At 35.1% G+C, this 26,851-nt stretch overlaps 3 protein-coding genes across 3 annotated transcripts; 1 reads left to right on the forward strand and 2 right to left on the reverse strand.

The window, feature by feature from the left end:
• Positions 1–571: 571 nt before the first annotated feature.
• Positions 572–10,822, reverse strand: LOC136970993 (disintegrin and metalloproteinase domain-containing protein 10-like). Its single transcript, XM_067265479.1, has 4 exons — positions 10,803–10,822; positions 6,121–6,634; positions 2,259–2,913; positions 572–1,069 (listed from the first exon to the last, which is right to left on the reverse strand). The coding sequence occupies exons 3-4, from the start codon at positions 2,665–2,667 to the stop codon at positions 660–662; spliced, it is 819 nt and encodes a 272-aa protein (XP_067121580.1). The 5' UTR covers positions 2,668–2,913; positions 6,121–6,634; positions 10,803–10,822; the 3' UTR covers positions 572–659.
• On the reverse strand, positions 8,850–9,449 carry LOC136970982 (uncharacterized). Its single transcript, XM_067265467.1, has 4 exons — positions 9,355–9,449; positions 9,218–9,286; positions 9,070–9,159; positions 8,850–8,977 (listed from the first exon to the last, which is right to left on the reverse strand). The coding sequence occupies exons 1-4, from the start codon at positions 9,415–9,417 to the stop codon at positions 8,864–8,866; spliced, it is 336 nt and encodes a 111-aa protein (XP_067121568.1). The 5' UTR covers positions 9,418–9,449; the 3' UTR covers positions 8,850–8,863.
• Positions 10,823–22,062: 11,240 nt separating the features above from the next.
• LOC136970963 (uncharacterized) lies at positions 22,063–26,220 on the forward strand. Its single transcript, XM_067265449.1, has one exon. The coding sequence runs from the start codon at positions 22,063–22,065 to the stop codon at positions 26,218–26,220; it is 4,158 nt and encodes a 1,385-aa protein (XP_067121550.1).
• The last annotated feature ends 631 nt before the right edge of the window (positions 26,221–26,851 follow it).

Genomic DNA, 26,851 nt, shown 5'->3' on the forward strand with positions numbered 1-26,851 from the left:
TTAGATTCAGTTTTCTCTGTTTTTTTATTAATACAGTATTTCTATACCTGGTAATAAATATAATACGAACTTACAACAACATTGATCTTCAAATGGCGGCCATTTCTTCGAAAACGTTTCTTCTTGAAATGCATACAAAATGACCAAATCAACAAACATTTCTTATGTTTTCGTCAGCAGCCGTTATGCATTTAACAATATTTGTATTGATATTAATTGAAAACAATTTAAAATGATTTTAATTTATTAATATTTCACAGATACATTATCATGAAGTTTTCAATTTCTTTTTATTCGAGAATGTATTACTTCCAATCAGGCTTTATTTATTTTTGCTTACGAGTGAAGAATATTGCCCACGCAGTAAACAAAAGATACGACAATGCAAAGACAATATACCAAATTAAATAATTTTTTTTTCTATTTTACAGATTCCATTGCTGCAAAATTAAATTAAATTATTACAGAGAATGTAAATAGATATATTCCATTAAATACTTACCTTACACAATTCCGTATCCTTTATTACGATGTGTGCCTATTTTCTTAATATAGAACTGATTTTCTGAGGGGAAAATTTTTAATTCTTTAGCTGTTTTACATGTACTTGTCTCTGTTTTGCAGCAGATGTGAGATTTTTCTTCGAGCGATAGACATTATCAAGGTTGTAACTCGTAAAGTTCACAAACACTACTGACGCAGTAACCCTTCTGACAAGTTCGCGATGTCCAAAAACAAGGCGTTCCATCAGTTTCTAAAATTCCAAGACAAAATGGTGAAGTTCCATCGCAGACAGTAGTTGCATTAAAGCAGAAAACGTTACTATAACATGGCTTTCCTTCGGTTACTTGAGGAAATTTACAGGACTTGTTGCAGCATTCTGCTGACTGGAATGGACAGTCAATGTTTCTTTCGTGTTTAACAGTGCACTGATTGGGAGAATTTTTAGGAATACAACACTGTTCGTGTTGTGTGCAGTTGTCTGTTGTGTGATCGCAATCACACGCTTCACCTTCTTCAATAATTCCATTTCCACACGACGATAACTTAATTCTTTTCAAGCATTTGGCTACCAATGGAAAATAAAACTAAAATCAATAAAATGTTTATTATAATTAAATTATATCTTTAAACAATATGAAACACTTCTGATCTTTTGAATAATTATTAAACAGAATACAAGTAGCGTGACTATAATTTTGAAAACCTCCACGCAAGACTTGCCGATTCGCTTAACAGACTATGCAAATCGAATTTTTTCAACAATCTTCTGTCACATATAAACACATAAATATAGAAAAATATTACGCCAGTAGAATATCTTCCTTCAGTTACTATTGCCAAAGTTAAATTTTCTGGTAGACTGAATTTCTTAACAACTATACACACTCAAAACACCTTGTAAAATTGCAACCGTAATTATTACTAGATTCACAATCTAGTTTTACAAGGTGTTTTGAGTGTGTATAGCTTTTGCCAAAGATGAAACAATATTACTTTTTTATAATGTGAACTTTTATAAATGTGACTTAAAGTAATTTAAACTTTTAATTTGACAAAATGAAGTTATTTTACTCTGAAAATTTTGATAATACATTCTTTTACTGTTTAGCATCAAGTGATATACTTTCTCGTCATTTTCCAGATTAGAGTTTATTTTAGGTTTCTCTTTTACAGCAAAATTCGTAAATATACCTTGTCCTTAAAATACAGATAAATAGACTGTTTGTATAACCACAAAAAGTATTTTAAAATCAGTTAATTGCAACCTTAGTTTAATTTTAAAAATCATGTAAAATCATTCAATACCTCACTAACTAATAAAATTGAAAATTTTGAGTTTTTTTTACATTACATAAGAATGCCAATCACCAATAGCTAAGTGGATAAATATGTCAAATTAGTAGTTGATTAAAGAGTTAAGGCAATGCAATATAGGGAATCAGCTATAGGGGAGCTCTCTTAGAAGTGGAGATGTTCTACTGGATATTGGCCTCTATTTATTTATTCGACACATGAAAAAAACTAGAAAATTTCACTTAACTATTATTGACAAGGCGCAAACCAGTGACTACGAATGTTCAATGGTTTTATGTTTAATCTACTCGGCTACTGGTAACTTTGTTCTTTATGTTATATTACTTTAGATTAGTGCCAGTCTTAATATACTGACAATTTTCGATGTAATCAAAATAATTGACTAAACTTAAGTTTTATTCTATATACTTACATGTTCAGAATTAAATACGCAGTATTACCTTTTAGTTTAATTGATTTCTGTATTGCTTTTAAACAACAATTTGAAAATCTCGAATTATTTTCGCTTTGAAAAGGAACATCTTCATGCATGATATATTCCTTTGATTCTCCAAGATTGCATTCTTTTAAATCTATAGGATCGTGTTTACAGCCAAACGCATGGCCCAACAAATGGACAAAATTTGCAGCAACTTCAAACCTTGGTATTGTAAAATTTCTTTCTAAATTAGTAATAAATCCTACATTACTACGTATTAAAGTATCATCATCGTCCTCGGAGCAAATTCCTCCTGTTTTGCTCACTCTTCCACTAGAACAGCCCGAATCTTTCCAAAAGTCTCTACGGGTGAAACATATCAACATGCAAGACGTGTGTCTATATTGAGATATATGTTCCAAAAATTCCATTTCGTTATTCGTTCAGTGTTCAGTAGATAACCGGGTTCATCATTACTTCTAAATATGGTAATTTTATGTATATTGAATCCGATGCCATCCGGTTTACCGTCTTGATCAATGTCCGAGTTCAGAAATACATACTGTGCAAACATGGTGTAGAACTGAACTTCTGCAACTGTTCTATTTACGTTAAATTCCATATATTCGAAGTACGTATGATCTTCTAAGATTTCTAATGAACAACTTCTTTCTTGTCTGTGAAAACAACAAAAAATTGTTTATTAATAAGAGTTAAAGTTATAGCTATTACTATTCAAATTATTTCTACGGGAAATTAATTATTATGAGAATAGTTCCTACGGGAAACTAGTACTAATTTAGATGTTACAAACGTAGAAAAACACCCGGAAAGCGTGAAATGGCCAGCCCGTTGGCAAGATGCGAATCAGTGTTCATTGAGTTGTATTCACTCGGCCTCTTAAAACCTAATAATTTGTAACTAATAATAAATGTTTATTGTATATTTGCTCCATTTACAACCAAACTAACAGACGGCCGAATGCAGAGATAAATAAGGTCTCCGGAAGCGCTTTGGGAGACCCGGCATCGAGATAGGACCAGTATCTGTCGAGAAAACTTTTATGGGTTCTCTTTCTCGGATCTGTCACACCTATTACCACCCGGTCCCTGTTGTTATGGAACTGACCGAATCCACGGTAGAAATGGATAAGGCAGTTGCGTAAATAAAAATTTCAATCCCTTAAGAAAGATATGGTATAAAACATCCAATACTTAATTAAGATTAGTCTTTCCACGTTCATAACGGTAAAATTTTTTATTATAAGTATATTTACTAATGAACAAAAAATAACAAACGTTGTATAAATATTTTACAAAAAATTTATAAACAAAATAAAAGTCTTTAAAGACAAAAAACCAATTTCAGCAATTATATTTTAAATTAATCTAATGCTTTCGGCTAGCTGAACCATAAGAATGCCGTTTGTTTATCAGCAGCTTGGAAGCACCTTCTCAATGCAGTGAACAATGATATCAATGACTAAAACAAATATCTGATTTACGCATTTATTTACTTTATTTTTATTTTTAAGTTTATTTATTTAATTATTTTATTTCGTATACTTTGGGCAGTGTTGTACACATTTACTTGTATTCTGAATTTAGCAATTTTGTGTATTTAAATAAATCTTGTTTACAATATAATATTTAAATTTTACAAAATTCTAATCAAAACTGTTCGATCCTGACGATGTCTGCACACACGCGGAATGCGTTAGATGAATTAAAAAAATAATTGTTATAATAGATTTTTTTTGTCTTTAAATATTTACAATAATCCAGTTCAAGTTCAATATATGAGATAAAAAGTCATTGGTTGTAGCAAACAAAGTATCAACTATAAATGTATATATATAATCGAGACGAGTTCATAATAATAATAATAATAATAATCAGTGCAGAACCCAAACTGTTAGGAGTTGAAAGTTGAAATTTGGTACACAGTCAGGGTACCAAATTTAAGTACCAAAGTGTTAAGAAACAATAGAGAACAAGAGGATGCGAGGTGCAAGATTTACGGGCTCTGGAAAAAACAAAAAAATGAGTAATATGTTACAACACATTCGATTTTCAAATTTAAACAGATTAGATCGGTTTTTCTCGACCTTTCTTCATTAGAACAGTCGGTGAATATTGAACAATATTAGAACATTCGAGTTTCAAATTCGGCCTTTCTTTAGAAATACAGTCAAACCTGTTTTTATGCGGGGGATAGGGACCGCATGAAATAAAATGCATAAAAGAAATCGCGCGAAACTTCACGAGTGGCTATAAAAAATAGTTTTCGCAACACAATTTAAAAAATATTTTTTTATGCGGAGAATAGGGACCGCATAAAAAAGTCTCACGTAAAAAATAACTCGAAACCGTACGAAATAACTAGGAATTGCTTTTTTAACTCCTTGGGCCTTTTTCTGCAACACCTAATGGGGAAAAAAATCCTCTAAGAATTTTAATTTTTCTATTAATTAATTATTTTTACTTAAATACGAATCTAACATTAAAAGTTAAAAATAATCGTTAAATAATGATTTTATTTGATAAATATAGCTGCAGGAAGTGTTATTTCATTTAACAAGGCGTGAAATTTCACACCTGCAGTCTAAAGCTGGAGGGGAGCTAACTTACCGCATCTGTTCAAATATAACATAATGTTTATGGTTTTTATGCTATTAAAATAAGAGGGGACCGAAATAAACGTAAGAAAAAAAATTTTACTGAATAAAAAATGAAAAAACCTGCTGATGTCATAGAAAACAACCAATAGAGTTTTTAAAAATTTTACAGGAGTCAATTATGTTCCAATTTGATTGAAATTTTCATATACCGCACAAAAAAATCGCACAAAAACAAATCGCACAGAAAAAGACCGCACAAAAACAGGTTTGACTGTCGTTAGATGAATTAAAAAAATAATTGTTATAATAGATTTTTTTTGTCTTTAAATATTTATAATAATCCAGTTCAAGTTCAATATATGAGTTAAAAAGTCATTGGTTGTAGCAAAAATAGTAACAACGATAAATTAAATTATAAAAATAATATCAAAAATCGCGTAAGATTTACAGCTTGTAGTTTAATTAAAGTATCAGAAAAGAAAACCACTGACTGAGTGAACGTGAAGCGACGTACAGGTACAATTATACGAAGTTCATTCGTTTGTATATTGTAAATCTGAATGTGATAAGTTCTCGGAAGTTTAGTTCTGTTGGACAACCTGGAGCAATCAGAACTGATGAATAATTATTTGTATTTCGTATTCATCTTATATACTTTTATGATGTTAAATTTAAGTCGAATTTACTATTAATGTTGCTTTTTTATTAACATCTTAATGTGTAATAAAACACGTACAATAATCTGCACCGAGAAAATAAGGAACACCTACCGAATTGACGATGAATTCCATCTAAAAATTCCATCTATCCACAAATAATACTAAAATGAGAAAGAATATTGGGTTAAATATAATTCGCGCGAATGATCTCATTAAACAATATATTGTTTAGCATTATATTATTTGGAAAACTGCAATCAGACTACGCTATTTTTTCAAAACTGCAGACTACAGAATTTTCTAGAAAAACAGTAAAACCATTTCACAAACGAAACAGCTTAACAAATTTATTATTAGTATTGTTTGTGTAATATTTTATTATACTACTGTATAGTGTTATCACTTTGCACTAATTGTATATTTAGTACAGCATGTTTGTACTGTTCCATAGTAACAGTGTTTAAGACCTAATCAAGATCCCCTTATTTATACGAATCCTTAGACATCGCTCAGTTAATATAGTTTAGCCAATAGGATAAAGTCTCTCTTAGTGTTCACCGAGGAAATAAACAAATATTAAAATTTATGTAAAATTCCCAACTCACATCACTTTAAAAGAGAAACTTTTATTGCACGAAGCTTTGTCATCTTGCGTAAAGTATTTCTTGCTTTTGGGTGCATGCTTAATCTTATCACAGAAACCTTTGCCATCTTTATACTTGGAGTTATAAATTACTTGTTTCAGGTCATAGAAAATGGTATCGTTTGCTCCTTTAAACTGTTGGTGAAATTTTGCTGGTTCACTAAAGTGAGTCTTCAGTGAAGTTTGATATCTTCCGACGAAATGATTTTCGTATAAATATCCAATCGCATTAGCTTTACTTTTTTTAAATAGCCAATATATAATGTGGCATCTGGTAAGTTCCTTATATAAAGTTTTTTCCTCTTGCTACCTCTGAAGTTATATACCTTCGTTGCAGCAGAAAAAACTGGATTATCTTCGTACAAACATACATGGAATGAAATATCAATTTCATCTAACATTATCTCAAGAGGAATAGCATCTTTCTTACTAACGAAAATTGTGGTTAAGAAGAGATTTTCATCGATTTCATACACCTTGAGACAAAACTAAATGAAAGCTTATTAAAATATATCTTAGAATACATGACATACGAGATGCATTCATTTTCTATAAATTCGAATCAATTACTCTAAACCGTTACATAAAGAATTTCGTATGACGAATCTTAAAATTTAAAATTACTAACCTTTGTAAATAGACATGTTTTTGTTCTGTAATTCGGGTTCGATTTCTCATGTTTTTCTCTTAAATAACAATAGAGATTGGCTACTGTTGATGATTCGAACTATAAATCGCGAATCTATATATATAATCGAGACGAGTTGATAATAATAATAATAATAATAGTAATAATAATCAGCGCACAGCCCAAACGGTCAGGGGTTGAAAGTTGAAATTTAGTACACAGTTAGGGTACGTCACGAGAACGCACGCTAAGAAGGAATTTTTCGAAATACCTTCTCACGGGGGAGAGGGAGGATTAAGGCTTAACACTTTCATCAACAATGAAAGTGTCAAGTAACAATGGAAGTGTCAATTATCAATGGAAGTGTGAAGTGAAAATAAAAGTGTTAAGTAACAATGAAAATGTCAACAATGGAAGTGTTACGTAACAATAAAATTATCAAAGAAAGCGACGTGCAAGACGCAGTTGCAGTTTTTTTCGTTTTTGCGGGAAATCGAACAAATTTTTAGATTGATCTAAAAATTCTGTAATTAATCTGGAAACAGGGGTGACCCAATTCTTGAATTCTGTGAAAAGGGAAAGATTGACTGTAACGTAATAACCTTAATTTTCGCTAAAACAGTTAGGAGTTGAAAGATAAAACTTGGTACACAGTTAAAGTACCAAATTTGAGTACGAAAGTGTTAAGTAACGATGATAGTGTGAAGTAACAATGGAGAAGAAGAGATAGCGACGTGCGAGATTTACGGGCTCTGGGAAAAAAAAAAAAAAAAAATGAGTAATATGTTAAAACACATTCGATTTTCAAATTTAAACGGATTAGTGCGGTTTTTCTCCACCTTTCTCCTTTAGAACGTTCGATGTAATCGAACGAAATAACCAGAACACGTCGTGAAAATCGAACAATATTAGAACATTCGAGTTTCAAATTCGACCTTTCTTTAGAAATACTTAGTTCTTTGATGAAATTACTTTTTTCTTTTGCGACTATAACGTAATTATCTTAATCTTTCGCTATCGTTACTTTTCTCCGAGCAACGCCGGGCCTACCTGCTAGCATATATATATTTATAAAACTTAAGTGTCTATCAGATTGCAATCATATTATTATTATAGTATGAATTTACGGAATTTTAAGATGAGGCAACGAATAATATGGAGACTTTACTTAAAAAAAGTATCTAAAAAGACGACAATTTTCTTATGAGTGACGTTTCTCTAATAACTCTGTGTGGTAGAGCTTATTGGTGATATGCAAATCCTCGACCAGATTTCATGGCTTTTAATTATTTGAGAAATAACACTATAGGGATCTAAACCATCTGTTTCAGCAAGAGTTGTTACTATGTTATACTGCCAAGAAACTACACCATATTTTTGTGTTTTTTCGTAATATCCTAAGTTATTGCTATATTCCGTTCCCATATCTTTACATGTATAAACACATTACAGGAATTATCCTTTAATGTCTGATTGATTCGAAAACAGTGTCGATTTAAATCGTCTTATAAACATCGTTATAAACACGTTCGTAAAGGATCTTTAATAACTCATAATGTGAATATTTTTGTCTTATTATTATCGTGTTATCTTTTTATGTTTTTACTGATGTTATTTGTATTTTTACGTATTTCTTTTACGTAGTCCTATACCGGTAGTAAGGATGAAAATCTTGCATTATATACTTGACATTTTTAACTGTAATTAATTGTGATAAATCAATAAATAAATAATATGCACTATATTAAAAGTAAGGCAAGTGTTTGCATTGGCACTTCCACTGCCTCAATGAAAAAATAAATTTGAAAGCGTACTTTTAAAATTAAATACTTTAAACTATATTACAAGTATAACTAATAATGCATTAAAATAATAATGGCAGTTTTAATACTTTCAATAATGTTTTAAAGTAATAGCGATTTGTTTACCGATATTTTCGAAAAAAAATGATTCAAGCATTTGCAAACTATAATGCTTTATCTATACTCATCCATAGATTACATTTAACAAACATAATAACTGCAGAAAGACATTTTCATTTAAAGTACACAATTCTACAGATGTTTTTTTTTGTTTTCTAATTCGTTTTTGTGAAATTAATTTCATAAAACTGTGAACAGTTTTTTTCTTCATTCGAAATGCTTTTCAGCTTTTTAAAACCAGAGAAAACTGAATGTAACGTTTTTGCCATCTGAAAATTAAATTTAACTCAATTTATTTTCAATACAAACACAAAATTTGTAAACAATGACAAAACCGCAATTAATTAAAAAATAATACAACCTTCAGGGGAATTCTCTTATCAATAATCAAAAATCTGCCTATTGAGAGACAGAGAGAGACTTTTCCAAATCTTTTCATGAAGTTCAAAATCTGAAATTATTGTCAATTTCAGAAAAATATTTGTTTAAATGTCGCGTAAATCACATACCTTTAGCTTCCGATTTTCTCCAATGTCACATCCTGCAAATTGTCTGATATCTTGAAATGTATTCTCCATCTACAAGAGAAAAAGCAATTATAAACGATTAAAAGCATATGTCAATTGTGCACATAGAGTGTAATTACCGTAAATGCTAAAGAGCACAGCAGACAGCCAGCAATTATGCAAATACAAGTGAATAGGATCATCAATAAAAGTATTAATAATTTAATGAAATAATGAAGTTCTAAAAACAAAAATGCATAATATAAAAAACTTGTCGACCAAATGATTCCAAAGTAAACAAATCCAGATAATAAATTATTTTTAGAATTAAACTGTTGAATGAAAATCCAAAGTTCTTCATGATGCATCATTAATTCGTTTAGCTTTTCTCGTAAATTATAATCGATTTCTTTTACTAAAAGCAGCTCTGTCGACAATTGCTCAAATTCTTTATACGAGATTAGCACTAACAATGCCGCTAATAATAAGGTATATCCGATTCCGCCAATAAGAAAACCTGCATTTAAGGTGGCGAATGTACTACAGAAGAGAGCTTCTCCATGAAATTTCTTCTTTTTTTCTATGTAAGGGTAGACAAAGACAGTGGTCGCAATTTGATACAAATCGATGGCTACTATTATAAGCAAGCAAACGAGCAGAGTAACATGTTGTAATAACATGTTATTTTCGTTAATCATTTTTACTCGGAAGTATTTATTTCTTAATGGCATTTTCAAATTCAATTTGTTGCATTTCATGAATTTGAAAGCAATACAATAAACGATAAATGTAACAGAAAGTACTATTTTAAATAACATGGAATTTATTTCGAAAGCGTCATACAAACCAATGCATATCGCATATTCATTGATTACTGGGATTACTTGCCACGTCAGAATAATTGTATGTACCCGTAAAGACAGTTCGATAAATCGAATATAGATATTCTTCAATTTTCTATTTTGAAATTGTCTGTGTGTATTTGAGCATTTACAGTTACAAGTTTCAACTGCATCCACCCCAAATATAAGAGCGGTTGTCCAACAAGGGCTGATGAAACAGCTCAGACAAATCTCTTGTAAATTCGAACTCATGCTCAGTTTTTATTCGCGTCTATGTTTTACAGAACAAAATGAAACTGATCTTCGAAACACTGGTTACGTAAACTCATTATCTCTAAAAATTTTTAAAGCGCCATTAATAATACAAATAAAACTTTAATGCGATCGTGAATAAAGTAAATTAATTAGCTATTAGGTATGCATTTTTTTATGAAGTTAAGAATACATCAACAAACCATTGCAAACATAATTAGTTATAAGAATACAAAATCATGTCTTAAGTGGCTTTTAAGTACTTTTACATCACGGTAAGTTATTATGTTTACATTCTGAAATATTCAAAACATTTTATAAGTATTTCTAAAGAATCTGCCATTTTAATGATATGTTAATGCATTGATCGGTATATCAGATAATGGAAAGTTTGTCTTCACCAATTTTAAATTCCTTACTAATAGATGATTTGTTAGCTGAGTCAACCCATCACGCGCTATATACTCATGTTATACTTCATCGATTTCATAAACCTGCGTTGCGCTAGACAATACTAAATGGAAGTTTTTTAAAATTTATCTTAGAATACATGACATACGAGATGCACTCATTTCTCGATAAATTCGAATGAATTATTGTAAACCGTTACATGAAGAATTTCGAATGACGTATTTTAAAATTTAAAATTACTAACCTGCGTAAAAAGACATGTTTTCGTCTTCTGATTCGGGTTCGATTTCTGATGCTTTTTTCATAAATAAGAATAGAGATTGGCTATTGTGGATGATTCGAACTATAACTCGCGAATAAACTTATAATTCGAGGAAAATATTTCTGAACATAAATGCTAAATAAGAAAATATAAATTACTAACATTGCTATCAGGTAGTACTATCTTATTTATTGAAACTTTGTACTAGAATAGATCATCTGCGTGATCGTTTTAAAACATATTATTACACAAATAACTTTAAATTAAGCATTCGTAATAGGCAAATTTAGAACTATTCATTTTAAATATAGTTTCTATCTGCATGTAAAGACTTTATGTGTTTTTAAAGAAGTTTTTTAATACAACAATGAATAAAAGTTACAGGAAATGCCACGTTACAGTTACGAGACACGTGATAAGTTTGATGTAAAGAAGGTTTTTTTTGTACAGCTGATGATTGGCAGAAGCACACTTGTTGAAAGCTGGAAACTCCTAAATTAACATATTACCAATTCTATACCTTCTATACTTTTCCAGCAGCGTTTATTGAAAACAAACGTTTTCGACCCCGTTTAGAGGTGTGCTTCCGGTTAGAAAACGTATATATTACAAAATTCAATACACGAACTGAGTTCTAATGGCTAAAGTCGTTCTTCTCGCTTATTGGGTTATCCACTAAAAACTTTTAAGCTTTGCATAACGTGTCCTTCTCCTTCAAATTAATGCTTTAACTCTTTCTGGAGGCTTGGAGGATTCCAAACGCTTCCTTCGATCTTAATTTGTTCCATCTATTCAGACGTTTTCATCTATCTAAGTTCATTTTCGAGATTAAGCAAAGACAGCGGACAGACGACAGTGGGAATTTATAGGTCTACAATTTTTTAAATTGCAGCCCAATTAATGTGTTATGGTCATGTAATTCAAGACAAGTAAATATTTCATCTACGTATTATTATATTTTAAATTACAGATAATGTAAAACCCTGCAGCCATTTAAGAAATGTAGAAACAAATGCAAATAAATAAGTAAAATTGTATAAATGTAATTAATATAACGATATTTTTATGAAAATTTAGTTGTAATCTTATTAATAGCTGCTTCTTTTCCATACTTTAATACACTTTGGCATGCTTGTTGCATTCTTAAACATATTTGAGTATATTTCCTTGCATATTACGTAGTTTATTCGTGCATATAAATCCGACGTTTAATAATTATCAATATTTAAAATTCCAGGAATGAAAGAACAGTCTTGTGGTAATTGATAATTTGTTGTTTATGTAATAGAAAATTGATAACAGTCAATTATCTAAGAATGCTCTAATTAACCTATGACTCACAGTGTACTGTACGAAATAATGCATTGTTATCTATTAATTTTTGCTTCCATTAGTTCATTCTGAAGAATTGGCTCACAAATGTAGCAGTGTTGCCACGATATATTTGAAATGTTAAAGCTTAACAAGCAACAGCGAAGGACGTTATTTATATAAGGTTGCTCGGGGACTTTATTTAATATCGTTAGGCCCATATAATTCAAAAAACAAAATAACAATAAGTTTTAGCAGAATAGATTTTAGTTAATACAACTCACGACCTACTTATCTATTTCAGACATTTCGTACTGTTTCGAGTTTTTAAAATGGCTGATGTTCGTAGATACAGAATATGTCTTAGTTGTCTGTTGAGCCTCACATATTCACTGCAATAATCTAGGGGTGAAAGTTTTTCGCCGCATGCTCCTGCCTATAGTTTCATTCCGAATCTAACTTGCTGCAGTAGTTTTTCGTGAGCTTTGTGGAATTTGTATTCTGGGGACATTCTTTCTTAATTTTATTTATGACAATGCTTTTTGTAGCTGAATACATGCCTTGCTTTGGCTGGTATTCATTAGCGGATTATAATATCTTCGTCAGAATCTGCTTTACCATAATATATTTGGCTACGTCACTTTTTCTGTTAATAAACGCGAGAAAGCGAATCCGATTATCATATTAATGACAACCGAATATTTGCGAATTGAAGAACTACATAATTTAATTCACAATATTGCTATCATCATGCTCATAATTCTGTTATGTTTTAGTTGTGGATTATCAATTTTTAATATTAGTAATATCTATCCAGCTTTTGATACGAATAACGAACATGATTCAATGAATCTCTTCTGCATTATAATTCGGCGTTTCAACAAACTTTATTATTGAAGGATTAATTCATGTCTTATTCGTCCTGTCATTTTTATATTTAGTTGTGAAGAAAGGATTTCAAAACATTTCAAATCATTTAATTTCACTAGATAAGAACAATTCAAATTTAAGTTTCAAAATAGAAGAGATAATGTTACAACATGCCGAATTTTGGAGATTCGTCAATCAGATTAACACAAAGTTTAGTCTATTATCTGTAATATTGTGTTTCTCACTTCTAGTAGAAACTAGTCTCTTGTATTATGTATTTATCTTCACTGATTTCAACTTGATAATCAGATTTATTATTTTAGTACTTGTTATTTTAGTTTTAATCGTGTGCCTTTTACTGGATTACGCATTTTCAACACTTACATCCACGGTATTATATTAATTTCTTTCGAAGCCATCGCTAAATTACTTTAATCACGTTTAACTCTTCTTGATATTTTTCAAATGCAGACCTAGTTTTAAGATATTCGAAGATTTTCTGAATGCGATTTGTAGCTTGAACAGAAATTAAAAGTGAGTAACCATTTAAAGTTTTGATTAATAATGCGATGTTTTTAAAAACATTTTCTTCTTTCGGATGCTAAACTTTATGAAGAGATTTGGAAAAATGTTATTATGTATATCAATTAGAGACTACTTCAATGTTTTTCGAAAAAAGTTCCCAGTTAAGGTACTTTTGTAACATTTTTATCTGAAATTTCGTATACAATCGTTATTTTATGTACTTAGAATGATTATTTTAGATGGCCACAGCTCTTTACTCTATATTTTTGTTACTACTATAACTGAGATCGTCAACTACATTTTAAAATCTTTTCTATGGGAAACCGTAACATTATTGTGTTATATTCTCCATAAACCGAATTCGACGTCGTGGTGAGTCTTCTCCGGTTATTAAATAGAAATAATTTGATCAGTCATAACTGGATTTTTTGGATAATCGCTGAAACCTGAAGAATGTCGAATTCGGCTTATAGAGGATATAACACATAAAGCTTGAAAAACTTTTCCATTCAGATGTTTATTGTTAAAACTGACAAAAATTCTTCATAAATGATTTCACTTTATGATCACATTAATTTCAATATTTTTAAAATCTGTAACGTTATTTACTAAAATAAAAGTTTATTTTAACCCTTTATTATTGAGGGTGTTTGTTGTTGTACTATTGTTGTACGATTATTGTACTATTGCTAATGGTGTGTACATAATTTAATTATTTTCGATCGATTTACATTACTGCAGACTCCCGATAAGGAAGATTTCTTAACTCCTAAATTTTTTACTCTATTTCGAATTATTATGGAAATGGATATCAGAAAGTCGATGACCGGTTTTAAGCTTTCGCTCGACATGAAATACGAAAGTTTAACAATATTTCGCGCTTAAACGATATTATTGTTAAACGTGAATTGACCAAACAAATTGCGGATCTAAATTCGTTATTTTTTGAATGTCCATTTTTGTTTTTTAAATTTATCAATGTTACGGGTGAAAATTGTGGTTACCAACTAACTGAGTTATTGGCCAATCATATGTGTGATATTGTATGTCCTTATTTGAAACCAATCATTGATATTTTATTAATTTCGTTATACTAAATTTCAACCTGCATCTTCACAATTTCATGGCTTATAGATAGTATTGAGCTGGCGGTCGAATGACCAAGCGGTTAAGACATCAAGAGGTTCGATTTAGAGAACCAGAAACGAATTCGGGCAGGAGTTTTTTCATTTATTGTATAAATGTTTCTATCCATTTCGCTTTCCTAATTGTCTGGTCGAACCTACGGTTACCTTTACAGTACTCCTAATACACACAGGAGAAACATTAAAAAAACAATTAAAAAATAGTAACTAGGTAATGAGTGCAATGACCATTATTTGTATGTGTGACCGAATTCGAAATTACTTGATAGAATGTTAACGAGTGTTTGACGGAGATGTTTAATTCTCACTTTTCGGATGAAAGAATGATATAAAGTTAAACAGCGATATCGCAAAATAATTTATTTAATTAAGTAATGTTTCCCAGAGACGATTTTAATTTCTTGATGTCAAAAAGATTAAATCGATGTCCATCTCTTTTGCGGTTGAAAGGTGTAGAATTATTACCCGGAGACAAAAATGATCAGATTGGAATGTGATGACAGTATTGTCGATCAATTGAAGTGCGGAATAGGGGAGAGAACCGTTAAAAACTCGAGTCTGAAGAACACGAGGTTCTTTCCCAAAAAACAAGAGGTTCTCGAGGATGATCACCAGATGAGAACTTTTATAAAGTTTAAGTACTTTATAAAAAGTTCTTATCTCGTGATCCGTCTTCTCTAGCCATCAGATTTCCATCAGAAATAATGCTCTTGTCGTTAAAATTTCTTGTGTTGTTTTTTCTGACTGTTGAAAAAACATTTCATATGTTTCCAAGTTCTCTCATAATTTCAAATTAAACCGGACGAATCGAGCTCCGGACCGTCGAGGGACTGAACATCAAGTATGATTAGCGACATTTGGATTTTCTGCGGGTTCTATTTAGATCAATATTAAGATCTGTCTTTCCTAGGAGACTCACTTGATAAGAAGGATTTATTACTTAATCATTACACTTACACCTACATACATTTCCAATCACACTATTCCCAATCTAAAATGCATTTCGGGCTTTACAATGGCCCCTCTTCAGTTAGACATTTTGATAATTTAAACAAAAGTGTATAACAATTTATTAAAATTAGATCAAATATAAAACAGGACAGTTTTTAAAACAAAAATTGTTAAAACATCACTTTTAAGCTTGTTATAATCATAAATTTAATATTCCTCTTTTACATCACTATACCAAATAAACACTTTACTAAATCTAAGTTAATTTATATATATCTTTATATTATAAAATTATCTTACTTATATTGATGTATCATTTGCTTCTACAGCACTGCGGGCATTCAGAGCGCAATTTTCAGAATGTCGTGTGTTTTTCTCCCACATCATACCAGCGTACAATATATGTTTTGTAAAATATTAATGCTCTAAACTTTCTTTAAAATTTTATAGCATAATTCACTTCGTATCACGAATTTTACAACGCTGCATAGAACTAATGATGTATCATAAATATTAACATTATTGTAAATAGAATCTATTAAATAAAGCTTTGATTTTATGTCATTCAAATGTTTATATGATTTAATCAATAAATTTAATTTACCATTAAAGTATATTGAAACTTTCTAAATTATAAAGATAAATCATTACAATCCGCCGCAATGTGATCATTTAAAATTAAACATGTTAAATACCTTAATTGAACTTTCGGAACACTACGTCAATAAGAGGTAATGACTACGGTGGTAATTTTTCTTAGTCCCCATATTACGATGGTCCTCGTGAAGGCTTGGAACATTTTGCATTAGAGTTTGAGGCATTCAAAGAAAACCATACTCTCAACTGGATAAAGAATAATAACACGTTATTCGTTTATGTTTTATTCCGCCATAAAATCACCGGATTTGAACCGAATTATTGTTTTTGTATACTAGACTAGTGTGGCAGAACTGATTATCTTTATTTGAAAAAAAAATTGCCAGGGGGAATTTACATTTACAAAAAATATATTTCTTGATATACTATACATACAAGATGAGTCCATATGAATCTGTTCTTTCACACGCTATTGAGGCAATAACTATTCCTCGGCGGAGTCCAGCTTTCATTGTAGGCTACTCGTTCGTCACTAAATGCAAAAACGTATAGTCTATCAAGAAATATATTTTTTGTAAATGATTATCTTTATTTTTAAAGTTTTCATTTTACTTTTGACAGCTTTTAAAAGTGTCGACCCTTGAGAGATGGCTACTTCTCAATTGCAGTGCGAGTTAATTCTTACGAGAGCCTTTTCGCAAGGATTAACTCGCACTACGATTTGTCTGTTATATCTCCCTTTTTCGTCATCCGTTTTGTAATTGCCTTCATCAAAATCATGATAGACATTAAAAAGGCCCTTTTGACGTTGCAGAATTAAAGGTAAAACGTATGTGTTGGCAGAAAATGAACATTGTGACACAAAAAAAGACAAGAGCAAACTCTCTAGACTATTTTATCGGGAACTTCCCATTATCATTACTGAGTAAGACATACTTTTGCTTCTACTTAATAAACTTCAACATAATGTGGAGATCTAAACAGGATCCGAACGTCTCTTTTAATGTGTTTAAAAAATAATGTAAGTTCCAAGTACGAATATGCGGTCGGTATTCAGTGTTAAGTTACATGTCGAAGATCGACCTTTTTCTCTTCCCGAATTGGTCGAGTTACACATAGAAACAGAAAGGAAACCAATCAGGAAGCGAGAAGAATTAATCAAACCTATCAAAATCGGATACGAACTCTATAAGAGCCCCACCCGTGACCGAGTGGATAAATACACTTAACATCTGTCGTGGGTACGCGTGTTGCCAACAGGATTTTCACGTGGAGTTTTCCGTGTTTTCTTTACGTCAATGCCGCGTAAATGAGAGCCAGTTCTTATAAAAGGCCTTCCGGAAAGTATTATTAACATGAAGAAAACCCGGAGAACTCCACGTGGCCAGCTCGTTGGCCAGCCGCGAATCTGTGTTTAGTGCTTTTATCCACTCGGCCACTGTCAGAAAATGAAATTTGTTAATGAATTTTGATACAGCGCGATTATATCACATTTAAAAACATAAGAATGAAATTAAAGTAACTTTTAAGAGCATATATTTTAAGTTAAATAACTTAAAAATTTCATTATAAATTTCAGCCTGGTATTGTGACGATATCACAATAAATATTTGCTCATTAATTTTGTATTTTCAATTTTTTCAGTTGTTCTATACAATAATTTTAAAATATTAATCCGTGCAATCATATCGAGAAACGGTCTTTTTTGCTTCTATTAAGCATCAATATTTCCTGAATATAATGGCGGAATCATTATCTTTGTCAGTCAATTAACCAAAATGCAGTAATTAAAGTTTCATGTGAAAGCACATCAATTGGAGTGTAGTGGCATCACTCCCTTAATTAGTGGATTGTTAGATAATTGATTTTGATTGATTTACTACTAGCTCGTGAAAATTGCCATAATAAATATTATGAAATAGATGAGATAGTTTATTACCGGCATTTAAGATATCGATAATATGGCAAATTACTAATTTATGATGTCATACTACTAATTCTTGAGAAGCAATTTGAAAAAATTGTAGATCTATTAATTTTCACTGTCGTCTGTCTCTGTATGTTTTCTTAATCTCTAGAAATAAATTACATATATGAAAGGCTATACAGGAGTTAGAAATACTAGGACAGCAAGTCCCGATTAACTATATATAAACTTCCGATTTTCATCGGAAATCACATTATTTCCTGAAAGATGTTAGATGGCCGGCACGACTCTATTATTTAAAAAAAAAGTATGATGTACAGGGGCAAGTCCCTACTAATTTCAGGTGGAGAACATATATTTTAAATTAAATAAATTAAAAATATGATTAGAAATTACAGCCCGTTATTATAACAATGTTACAATAAATAATTGTTCGTTTCATTATTGTGAGAATCTGGGACAGATACTTTATGCTTAATTGATAAGAGTTAAAAATTTGACAAACAGGAAGCATTTTTGTTTGTAGTCGTGAGTCAAAGAGGAACTTTCCATTTAGAAGAAAGTTCCCAAGGAGAGATGTTGACTTTCATATCAACTCGCAGGGCCGATTATCGAATGTTAGCCGCCTGTGTGCTACAGAATGTTCGACGCTCCTTTTAATGCTGATCGCGAGTAAATTCATAACTTAATGCAACCCATTAAAGTCTACCGGTGTGACTTATGACAGTTTCCTGTAGTTGAGAGGAATAAAAAACAATTTTATTGCTCCGTGTTCCAGACGATACATTGGAGAACAGAAGACGTCCGTATGTCACCAGTTCTTTTTAAAAAAATGTTTGTATTTTTTAACTGGATGTATTCTTGTGTTTATAAAGGGCTTTTTGGCGGTCAGTAGCCAAAAAAGAAAGGTCAGTCACCAAGTATGTATCGTCTGGAACAGAACTAATAAATGGTGGTTTCTTTTTCGGGAAGGACTATGTATTCAAATAATTAATTATAATTATCTCCATCGGACGAAAATCTACAAAAATATAATTCATTTTAAATTTATTTATATTATTTATTGTGAGGATGAGAAGTTCTTCTTCATGAGTGATCTGCCAAAAAGGAATGCCTTCCTGGAAGACTTTCTATGGAAAACGCCTTTTGTTTAGGAATTCGACATGTCAAAAAATACAAAATATTCTACTTGGACAGTCCGTTGGAAGAGTGTTATTAATCCACAACAAACTACCAGCATTCTGTGTTTCGCCATTCGGCCATTGGTGGGCTCGAAAATTACGACAAAATCGAATCGTTTTCACGTAATTAATGTTCGGAATCAGAAAGAACTAAAATAGTTCTGTAAAATGGTTTAAAGAAGTATTGTAATTGTAAAGAAGAAAAGATGTTTCTTTAATTCAAAATTACGTCAAGTATACAAGATGGTTATGGCGTCACCCTATCGCTTCCGGTAGAGCCGGCGCATAAATATGTAAACCATGTTGTTCACTGCACGACTGCACCAGTTGTGGTGGTTAACTGCACGAATGGTGCTAAACTGACTTTAAAATACTAACAATAAGAATAAACGTCACGGGAACTGCTACTCATAAAACATTAGAGGGCAAAAACATGAAAATCAGAAGTTTAGTAATAATTTTCTAGTGATGTTTTGATACAACTAGTTTTTATTATATTCATAAATGCACAGGGTGTCCCAAAAGATTCTATACATACAAAGGCGAAATGAGACTTTATTTACAAAACATTAAAATGTTAGCGTTAAGATCTGTGTCAGTGCATTGACTGAGTAAGGCAACGGAACACATAGGTGATCAGCCAATGGGATAACTTCTAGGCAGGACTTCCTGTGTGGAAACTGAATTCTGTTTAGGTGTTAGACATATGGACAAACCAAACCCAGACACAATGCATCGCGGCCAGTCCATTCCTCAGGCACGAATCAATCACCAACTACCAGAGTTCAATAGTTTTATTTATTCGGCCACTGGCAGGTTTGATTTGTGTCACTGTATGGAGACTTTTGGGACACCCTATAGTATTCATAAACGTTATAGTTAAAAACATTTATTTTCTGTAATAATAATACGACATTTAATAATAATTTTAAGGAAATCTGGTCTCCAAATTCGTACATTGGTATGTATGCATCAAATATAACAATGGCGCGCATTATCTATCAACAGGATCATGGCAGTTACATGATTGACAAGTTGTTCTCAAGTAAATTTTGTTTTTATTTATTTATTTTTTATTGCAAGTTTAGTTAGGAAACATTGAACCCAGTAAACCAAGTAAACCAACGACTCTTGAGAAAGGTTAAGATATTTTAATTATTTAAATGTAAAAGTATCGAAAAATAATTATTAAATAAAACGTGCTCAATATCAAAAAATATTTTAAATCCTTTTTTTATCCTACAAATAATAACGATTTCATGGTAATGTGAGATCCACGGTGTAAAGGTCGCCTTTGGCGGCCTGAGTCAAAGAAATCGCCCGACTGAGATAATTGCTCCCACCTGGAGCCGGGGCCATAAACGGCCGGAAGGATCAAAGGTGGAGCGTCCCCACTTAAGGGTCAATGTGTTGGCCACGTGCCGGCCAGCTTGAGAAAACAAGAATAAATAAAGCACGGACGCAAATGTGAGCTACGTCGGCGGGAGATAGGGCGGACGTCTTGGAAGGCTCTAAGAAGGGGAAGGAAGTGATTGGTCGCAGGAGGCAGTGCCAGAATCCCTTAAATTGGAAGGGTGGCAAAAAAGCGAGGAGAAAGGGCGAGGGACCTGGTACGTGGCGGTCTCTAACAACAGGCAGACCTTTGAGGCGGATAGAGAGAGTGTTCTCCTCTTGGAAAGTCCTCTGGAGAAAGGTTGTTGTAGAGACGGACGGCCACGAGGTTAAGCCATCTCCGGAAGAGTGACTCGTGTTCCCAGGCCAGCTAAGTCGACGTGCTGCATCACAGCTTCGATACTGTAGTGTACGTAATGCTATTACATAGTGTATATCTTTGTAAATATTTGTAAATAAACTGTATATAACTAATTATCGAGTGTGGAGGTGTGACTTTCAACGGACCATCAAACGGACAATCTCGAGGCGTAAAGAACGACTCGGGACGGAACATTTGTAAAGATCACGTGACGAGTAAGAAGGATCTTCACTGGCGCAGTCTTCGACAGGATTTTCTTGCAAATCTTCAGGAGATTCTCGCAAGACGACAGGAAAGTACTGAGCCCACATTCGAGATTTGGATACTTACGGAAGGAAGAGTAGCCGGAAATCAAGGCGGAACAGAACTCAACATTGGTAAGTTGTTCTTGATTATTTGTATTCAGAATGCCGGGACGCGGAAGGACTCAAGGGTCAAAAAGGGGTATGCCATGTTCTGAGGATCAGGGAGGTCGGGCTGATCTTAGTCAATCCCAGGAAATGGATACGGAGCCGGAAAGGGAAATTTTGGACTCCGAGGTCGAGGTTACGGACAACCAGAATGAAATAGAGGGGCGTGAGTCTGACGAGTTAGAGAAATTACGCTTGCAGATTAGACTAGCCGAGATAGAAACTAAAAACAAGGAGAATTGAAAGGGATATTAGAAAGAGCGAAAAAGGAAATGGAAATGCGAAATTAGACTAGCCGAAATAGAGTTAGAGAGAGATCGTCTACGAAGTGATTCTAGGACTAGTAATAACTCTGAGCTGGGAGGTAACTTGGATAGCCTAGCTAGAAAAATCAGATGGGCTTTACCTAAAATGCCAGACAAGGAGGCGGAAGTACCATCGTGGTTTCGGGCCGTAGAGGTAGTGTTACAAACGTACGATGTGCCGGAAGAACTTCAGGGGCAGCTAGTTTTAACGGTGCTATCGGAGAAATGTAAAACGGCGTTAAATAGGCTTACGGCAGACGAGATCAGGGATTACCAAACCTTAAAACAATTCCTACTAGACGAGCTGAGACTGTCTGCCGCTGAGTACCTCAAAGAGTTCACTTCCGCTGAAAAGGGAAGCAAAGAAACGTGGCCCCAATTTGCAGCTAGAATGGAGGATCTGTATCGGTATTATCTGAATAGTAGAGGCGTAGATTCTTTTGGGCAGCTAACAAAATTAGTGGTCTCGGATCACCTTAAGACTAAGTTAGATGCCGACACTAAGCGTTACGTTTTATTGCAAGAAGGTAAAGGCTGGCTCCCACCGGAAGAGATAGCCAGATACGCCGACAAGCATGAAGAGGCCGTAGGAAAGGGAGATTTCAGGCGTAGGTTCGAGAGGGGTAAAGGGATACCGTACCACGACCGGTATGCGGAAGCGAAGACCACCAATAAAACGGCGGATGCGACCGCGACCAACAAGGAATCTGAGGCGAGGGAAGCCAAAATCAAATGCTTCACTTGTGGTTTAATGGGACATTTCAGCAAGAACTGCCCGCGAAGGCGTAATAAAGAGGAAAGGATAAAGCCCAGGGCGACGCGAGTAGTTAATGTAGACGAAAGCACGAAGTCTACCGGCCAGCTAGTAGCGAGAGTGAACATCGACGAGGACGCGATCAGGGGAAACCAACCTGCTAGCGCTAACAAAAATATCGTACTTAGTTGTCAGGATCGTCAGTTTTCGGCGATAGTAGACACCGGGGCAGAAATAACCGTAATTAGGAAAGCCTTGATACCGGATTACATGTCCCGTGCGGCCGGGAAGATAAGGCTGATCGGTGCGTTCGGACAGCAGGTAACTGCGGCCTTGGTGACCATCCCTATTAGTTTAAAAAGGCAGCCGGACAGAAGAGAGGTTGATCACACCCCTGTTTTGATAACTTGTGCCTTAACTGACGAGCTTAGTGGCACCACGGATGCATTAATCTCCGCAGCCGATTATTGTTCTCTAGAGGAAGCCAAACGAGCAGAGACGAGCGAGCAGCTACGGTCGGTCGTGAATGAGGTCACTGTAGCAGATGATCCGGGCCCCGTAACAGATAGGGAGGACAGTGGCGAGAGCCCGGACGTGAATGACGAAAGCAAACGGTCACTCCACGAGGCGCAGGTCAGGGACGAGACACTCAAGGGCAGCTGGGATTTAGCTAGAAAGGGAAAGAACGGGTACGTCATAGAGGGTGGTCTACTATATCACATGGATCAATGGTATGGCAGAAGAATGAAACAAGTGGTCCTACCGCTAGGACGTAGGGAGCGGGTACTAAAGTTAGCACACCAATCCCCCTGGGGAGGACACTTGGGCAGTCGCAAGACGGCCAATAGAATTAGAGAGGCATTTTTCTGGCCGAACATGACGGCGGATGTAAAGAGATATTGCCAGGCTTGCCATAGATGCCAGGTGCGTGCCCCCTATCGGAAGGATGACCGTACACCAATTAGTCCCCTCACTAGGCCGAGTAGAGCGTTTCAGGTAGTAAACTTAGACGTAATCGGTCCGATCGACCCACCGTCGGCTAGGGGACACAAATATGCCCTCTGCCTCATAGATTTGTGCACTAGGTGGCCAGAGGTGGAGTGCATTCGTTCGTTGTCGGCAAAGACAACATGTAACGTATTATTACAAGTGTTCTCGCGAACTGGGTTCCCGGATCTAGTGTGTAGTGACCAAGGCACCAATTTCACGGCACAACTCACTCGTGAGATGCTGAGACGAATGGGCGTATCGATCCGATTTTCAACTCCCGAGCATCCTCAAAGCAACGGTGCAGTTGAGCGATGGAACAAGACCTTCAAAAATATGCTAGCGCACGTGATAGCAGAGAACAATAGGGATTGGGATAGGATAGTTCCCTTTTTGCTGTGGGCGTACCGGGAAGTGCCGAACGAGACCACAGGTATATCTCCATTCGAATTGTTATACGGCAGAGCCCCGACCGGTCCCTTATCCGTCTTGAGAAATATATGGGCAGGGGAAGCTAGTCCGCCTGATAGTTTGAACGCTAACATCAGGGAGTATCTAGATAAATTGACTGAAAGAATCAAAGTGGTGCACAACTATGCTGATAAAACCGCAGCCTTACAACAACAGACCTACGCGAGCCACTATAACCTGCGTACTAGACGAAAGGAATTTGCGGTAGGAGACTCTGTTCTAGTTTTAAAGGCGCTTTGTAACCGCAAAACCGACGACAGATGGGAGGGACCGGGCGTCATTGAGGAAAAGGTACGCAATGGGAGCTATAGGGTGAAAATGGAGAACGGGGCGACGAAATGGGTGCATGTCGATAAACTGAAGCGGTATGTACGGGGAATACGCTCGGTCGGGGTCATTTTTGAAGGGGATGACAGTTTTGGCGAAGTTATAACGGCCCCAACTACGTCCAGAGTGATCGAACCCCAGTCCGAAGGAAGAGAGGCAAGCCTAGATTCGTGCACCCAGCTGACCCGCAGGGAAAAGATAGAGTTAGAGAACGTCCTGAAGGACTACCGGGGGCTATTCGATGCTAAGCCGGGGAAGACGGCTGCTGGATGTCATAGTATTACCTTGAAGGAAGGATGGCAACCGAGGCGCCTAATGCCGTATAGAATACCTCTAGCTTTAAAATCCAAGGTGGACGAGATAATTGACGAATTACTCGAAGCCGGATTGATTAAAAGTAGTTCCTCGGAATTTGCTCATCCGATTGTTTGCGTTGCGAAGAAAGAGGGGGGAATTCGTCTTTGCGTAGATTACAGATATTTAAACGCGGGCACCGTGGCGGACAGATATCCCATGGCGCATCCGACCGAGCTTATCTATCAGATTGCCCAGTCTCGTTATATAACTTCATTAGATTTGAGTAGAGGGTATTGGCAGGTACCTCTCGACCCAAGCTGTCGGCACATGACCGCCTTTGTGACACACAGGGGACAATTCGCTTGGGAGGTAATGCCGTTCGGACTAAAGAACGCATCTGCCACTTTCCAGCGCATTATGGATAAGGTTTTAGCTCCCCATAAGGCTTACGCAATGTCCTATATTGACGACATTGCCATCTTTTCCAATGGTTGGCGCGAACATTTAGAACACTTAAGGAGCGTCCTAGAGTCGTTACAAGACAATGGGTTTACGGTGAACGTCGCTAAATGTCAGTTCGCGCAGCCCCACATCAAATACTTGGGACATATTGTTGGGTCAGGTCATCATAACCCTGATCCGGATAGGGTTAAGGCAATCACTGAATTAGAAGCACCTAAGACGAAAAAGCAGATGCGGAGCTTCTTAGGGATCTGCGGTTATTACCGTGACTACATCGAGGGCTTTGCCAATGTGACGGCACCATTAACCAATTTATTGAACCGCCGATCTCCTAATGTCATATATTGGGACCCTGTGGCCACACGGGCCTTTTGCGCTATCAAGGAGCGGTTAGGGAAGGTCCCATTTTTGCACGCACCGGACCCGGAAAGCCCGTATGTGTTATTTACCGATGCGTCGGAGCACGCGGTCGGCGCGTGTTTAGCTCAGATGTCACCCGAGAATAAGGAGAGACCCGTGGCCTTTGCGAGCAGGAAACTACGCGGGTCAGAACTACGTTGGGCCACGATAGAAAAGGAGGCGTTTGCAGTAGTATGGGCATTAAAGAAATTCCACTATTGGGTATATGGGAATGCAGTTAAGGTGATAACCGACCATAACCCTCTAAGGTATCTAACGTTAAGCACTCCTCATAGTGCAAAGTTGGCACGTTGGGCGTTGGCATTGCAAAATTACAACGTCGAGATCGAGCACAGGAAGGGGAAGAATCACACAAATGCGGACGCCCTCTCCAGACTGGAGGTCAGGAGCAATCCGGAACCCCCAGATCGTACAGACAAGGCAGTTATGTCGGTATTAAGTCCTTCGGATAGATGTAATCAGTATCTACCAGGCGATTCTGAATGCAATGTGACGGGACAATTTGCCGAAGATGTTATTGACTGTGTAAAATATCTTTTTCTGTAAAATATTAAATACTGTATATTGTTAGTATAGTTTATTATTTGTAGTAACTTGATCCTTGTAATAAGAAAGGAGGAAGTGTAGTGTAACAAAATAATTTGTACGGTAAAGATTGCTGTGTGTCGCGGTAGTATTGTTTATGTCAAACAGGCTTTTGTTGAAGCGCAGTTTGAACCTTGTCGGTGGGAGGTGTAAAGGTCGCCTTTGGTGGCCTGTGTCAAAGAAACCGCCCGACTGAGGTAATTGCTCCCACCTGGGGTCGGGGCCATAAACGGCCGGAAGGATCAAAGGTGGAGCGTCTCCACTTAAGGGACAATGTGTTGGCCACGTGCCGGCCAGCTTGAGAAAACAAGAATAAATAAAGCACGGACGCAAATGTGAGCTACGTCGGCGGGAGATAGGGCGGACGTCTTGGAAGGCTCTAAGAAGGGGAAGGAAGTGATTGGTCGCAGGAGGCAGTGCCAGAATCCCTTAAATTGGAAGGGTGGCAAAAAAGCGAGGAGAAAGGGCGAGGGACCTGGTACGTGGCGGTCTCTAACAACAGGCAGACCTTTGAGGCGGATAGAGAGAGTGTTCTCCTCTTGGAAAGTCCTCTGGAGAAAGGTTGTTGTAGAGACGGACGGCCACGAGGTTA

The sequence above is a fragment of the Centruroides vittatus genome, unplaced genomic scaffold, assembly GCF_030686945.1.
Source record: "Centruroides vittatus isolate TY-2023 unplaced genomic scaffold, ASM3068694v2 contig_223, whole genome shotgun sequence".
NCBI lineage: Eukaryota > Metazoa > Arthropoda > Arachnida > Scorpiones > Buthidae > Centruroides > Centruroides vittatus.

Excerpts from the sequence above, each read along its gene's own strand:
- LOC136970982 (XM_067265467.1), bottom strand. The coding sequence starts at position 9,417 with ATGATCCTATTCACTTGTATTTGCATAATTGCTGGCTGTCTGCTGTGC. Across the intron at positions 9,287-9,354 it reads TGTGCTCTTTAGCATTTACG|ATGGAGAATACATTTCAAGA; the intron begins GTAATTACACTC and ends TTTCTCTTGTAG. Across the intron at positions 9,160-9,217 it reads GAGAAAATCGGAAGCTAAAG|ATTTTGAACTTCATGAAAAG; the intron begins GTATGTGATTTA and ends CAATAATTTCAG.
- LOC136970993 (XM_067265479.1), bottom strand. The coding sequence starts at position 2,667 with ATGGAATTTTTGGAACATATATCTCAATATAGACACACGTCTTGCATG. Across the intron at positions 1,070-2,258 it reads GAAATCAATTAAACTAAAAG|CCAAATGCTTGAAAAGAATT; the intron begins GTAATACTGCGT and ends TTCCATTGGTAG.
- LOC136970963 (XM_067265449.1), top strand. The coding sequence starts at position 22,063 with ATGCCAGACAAGGAGGCGGAAGTACCATCGTGGTTTCGGGCCGTAGAG.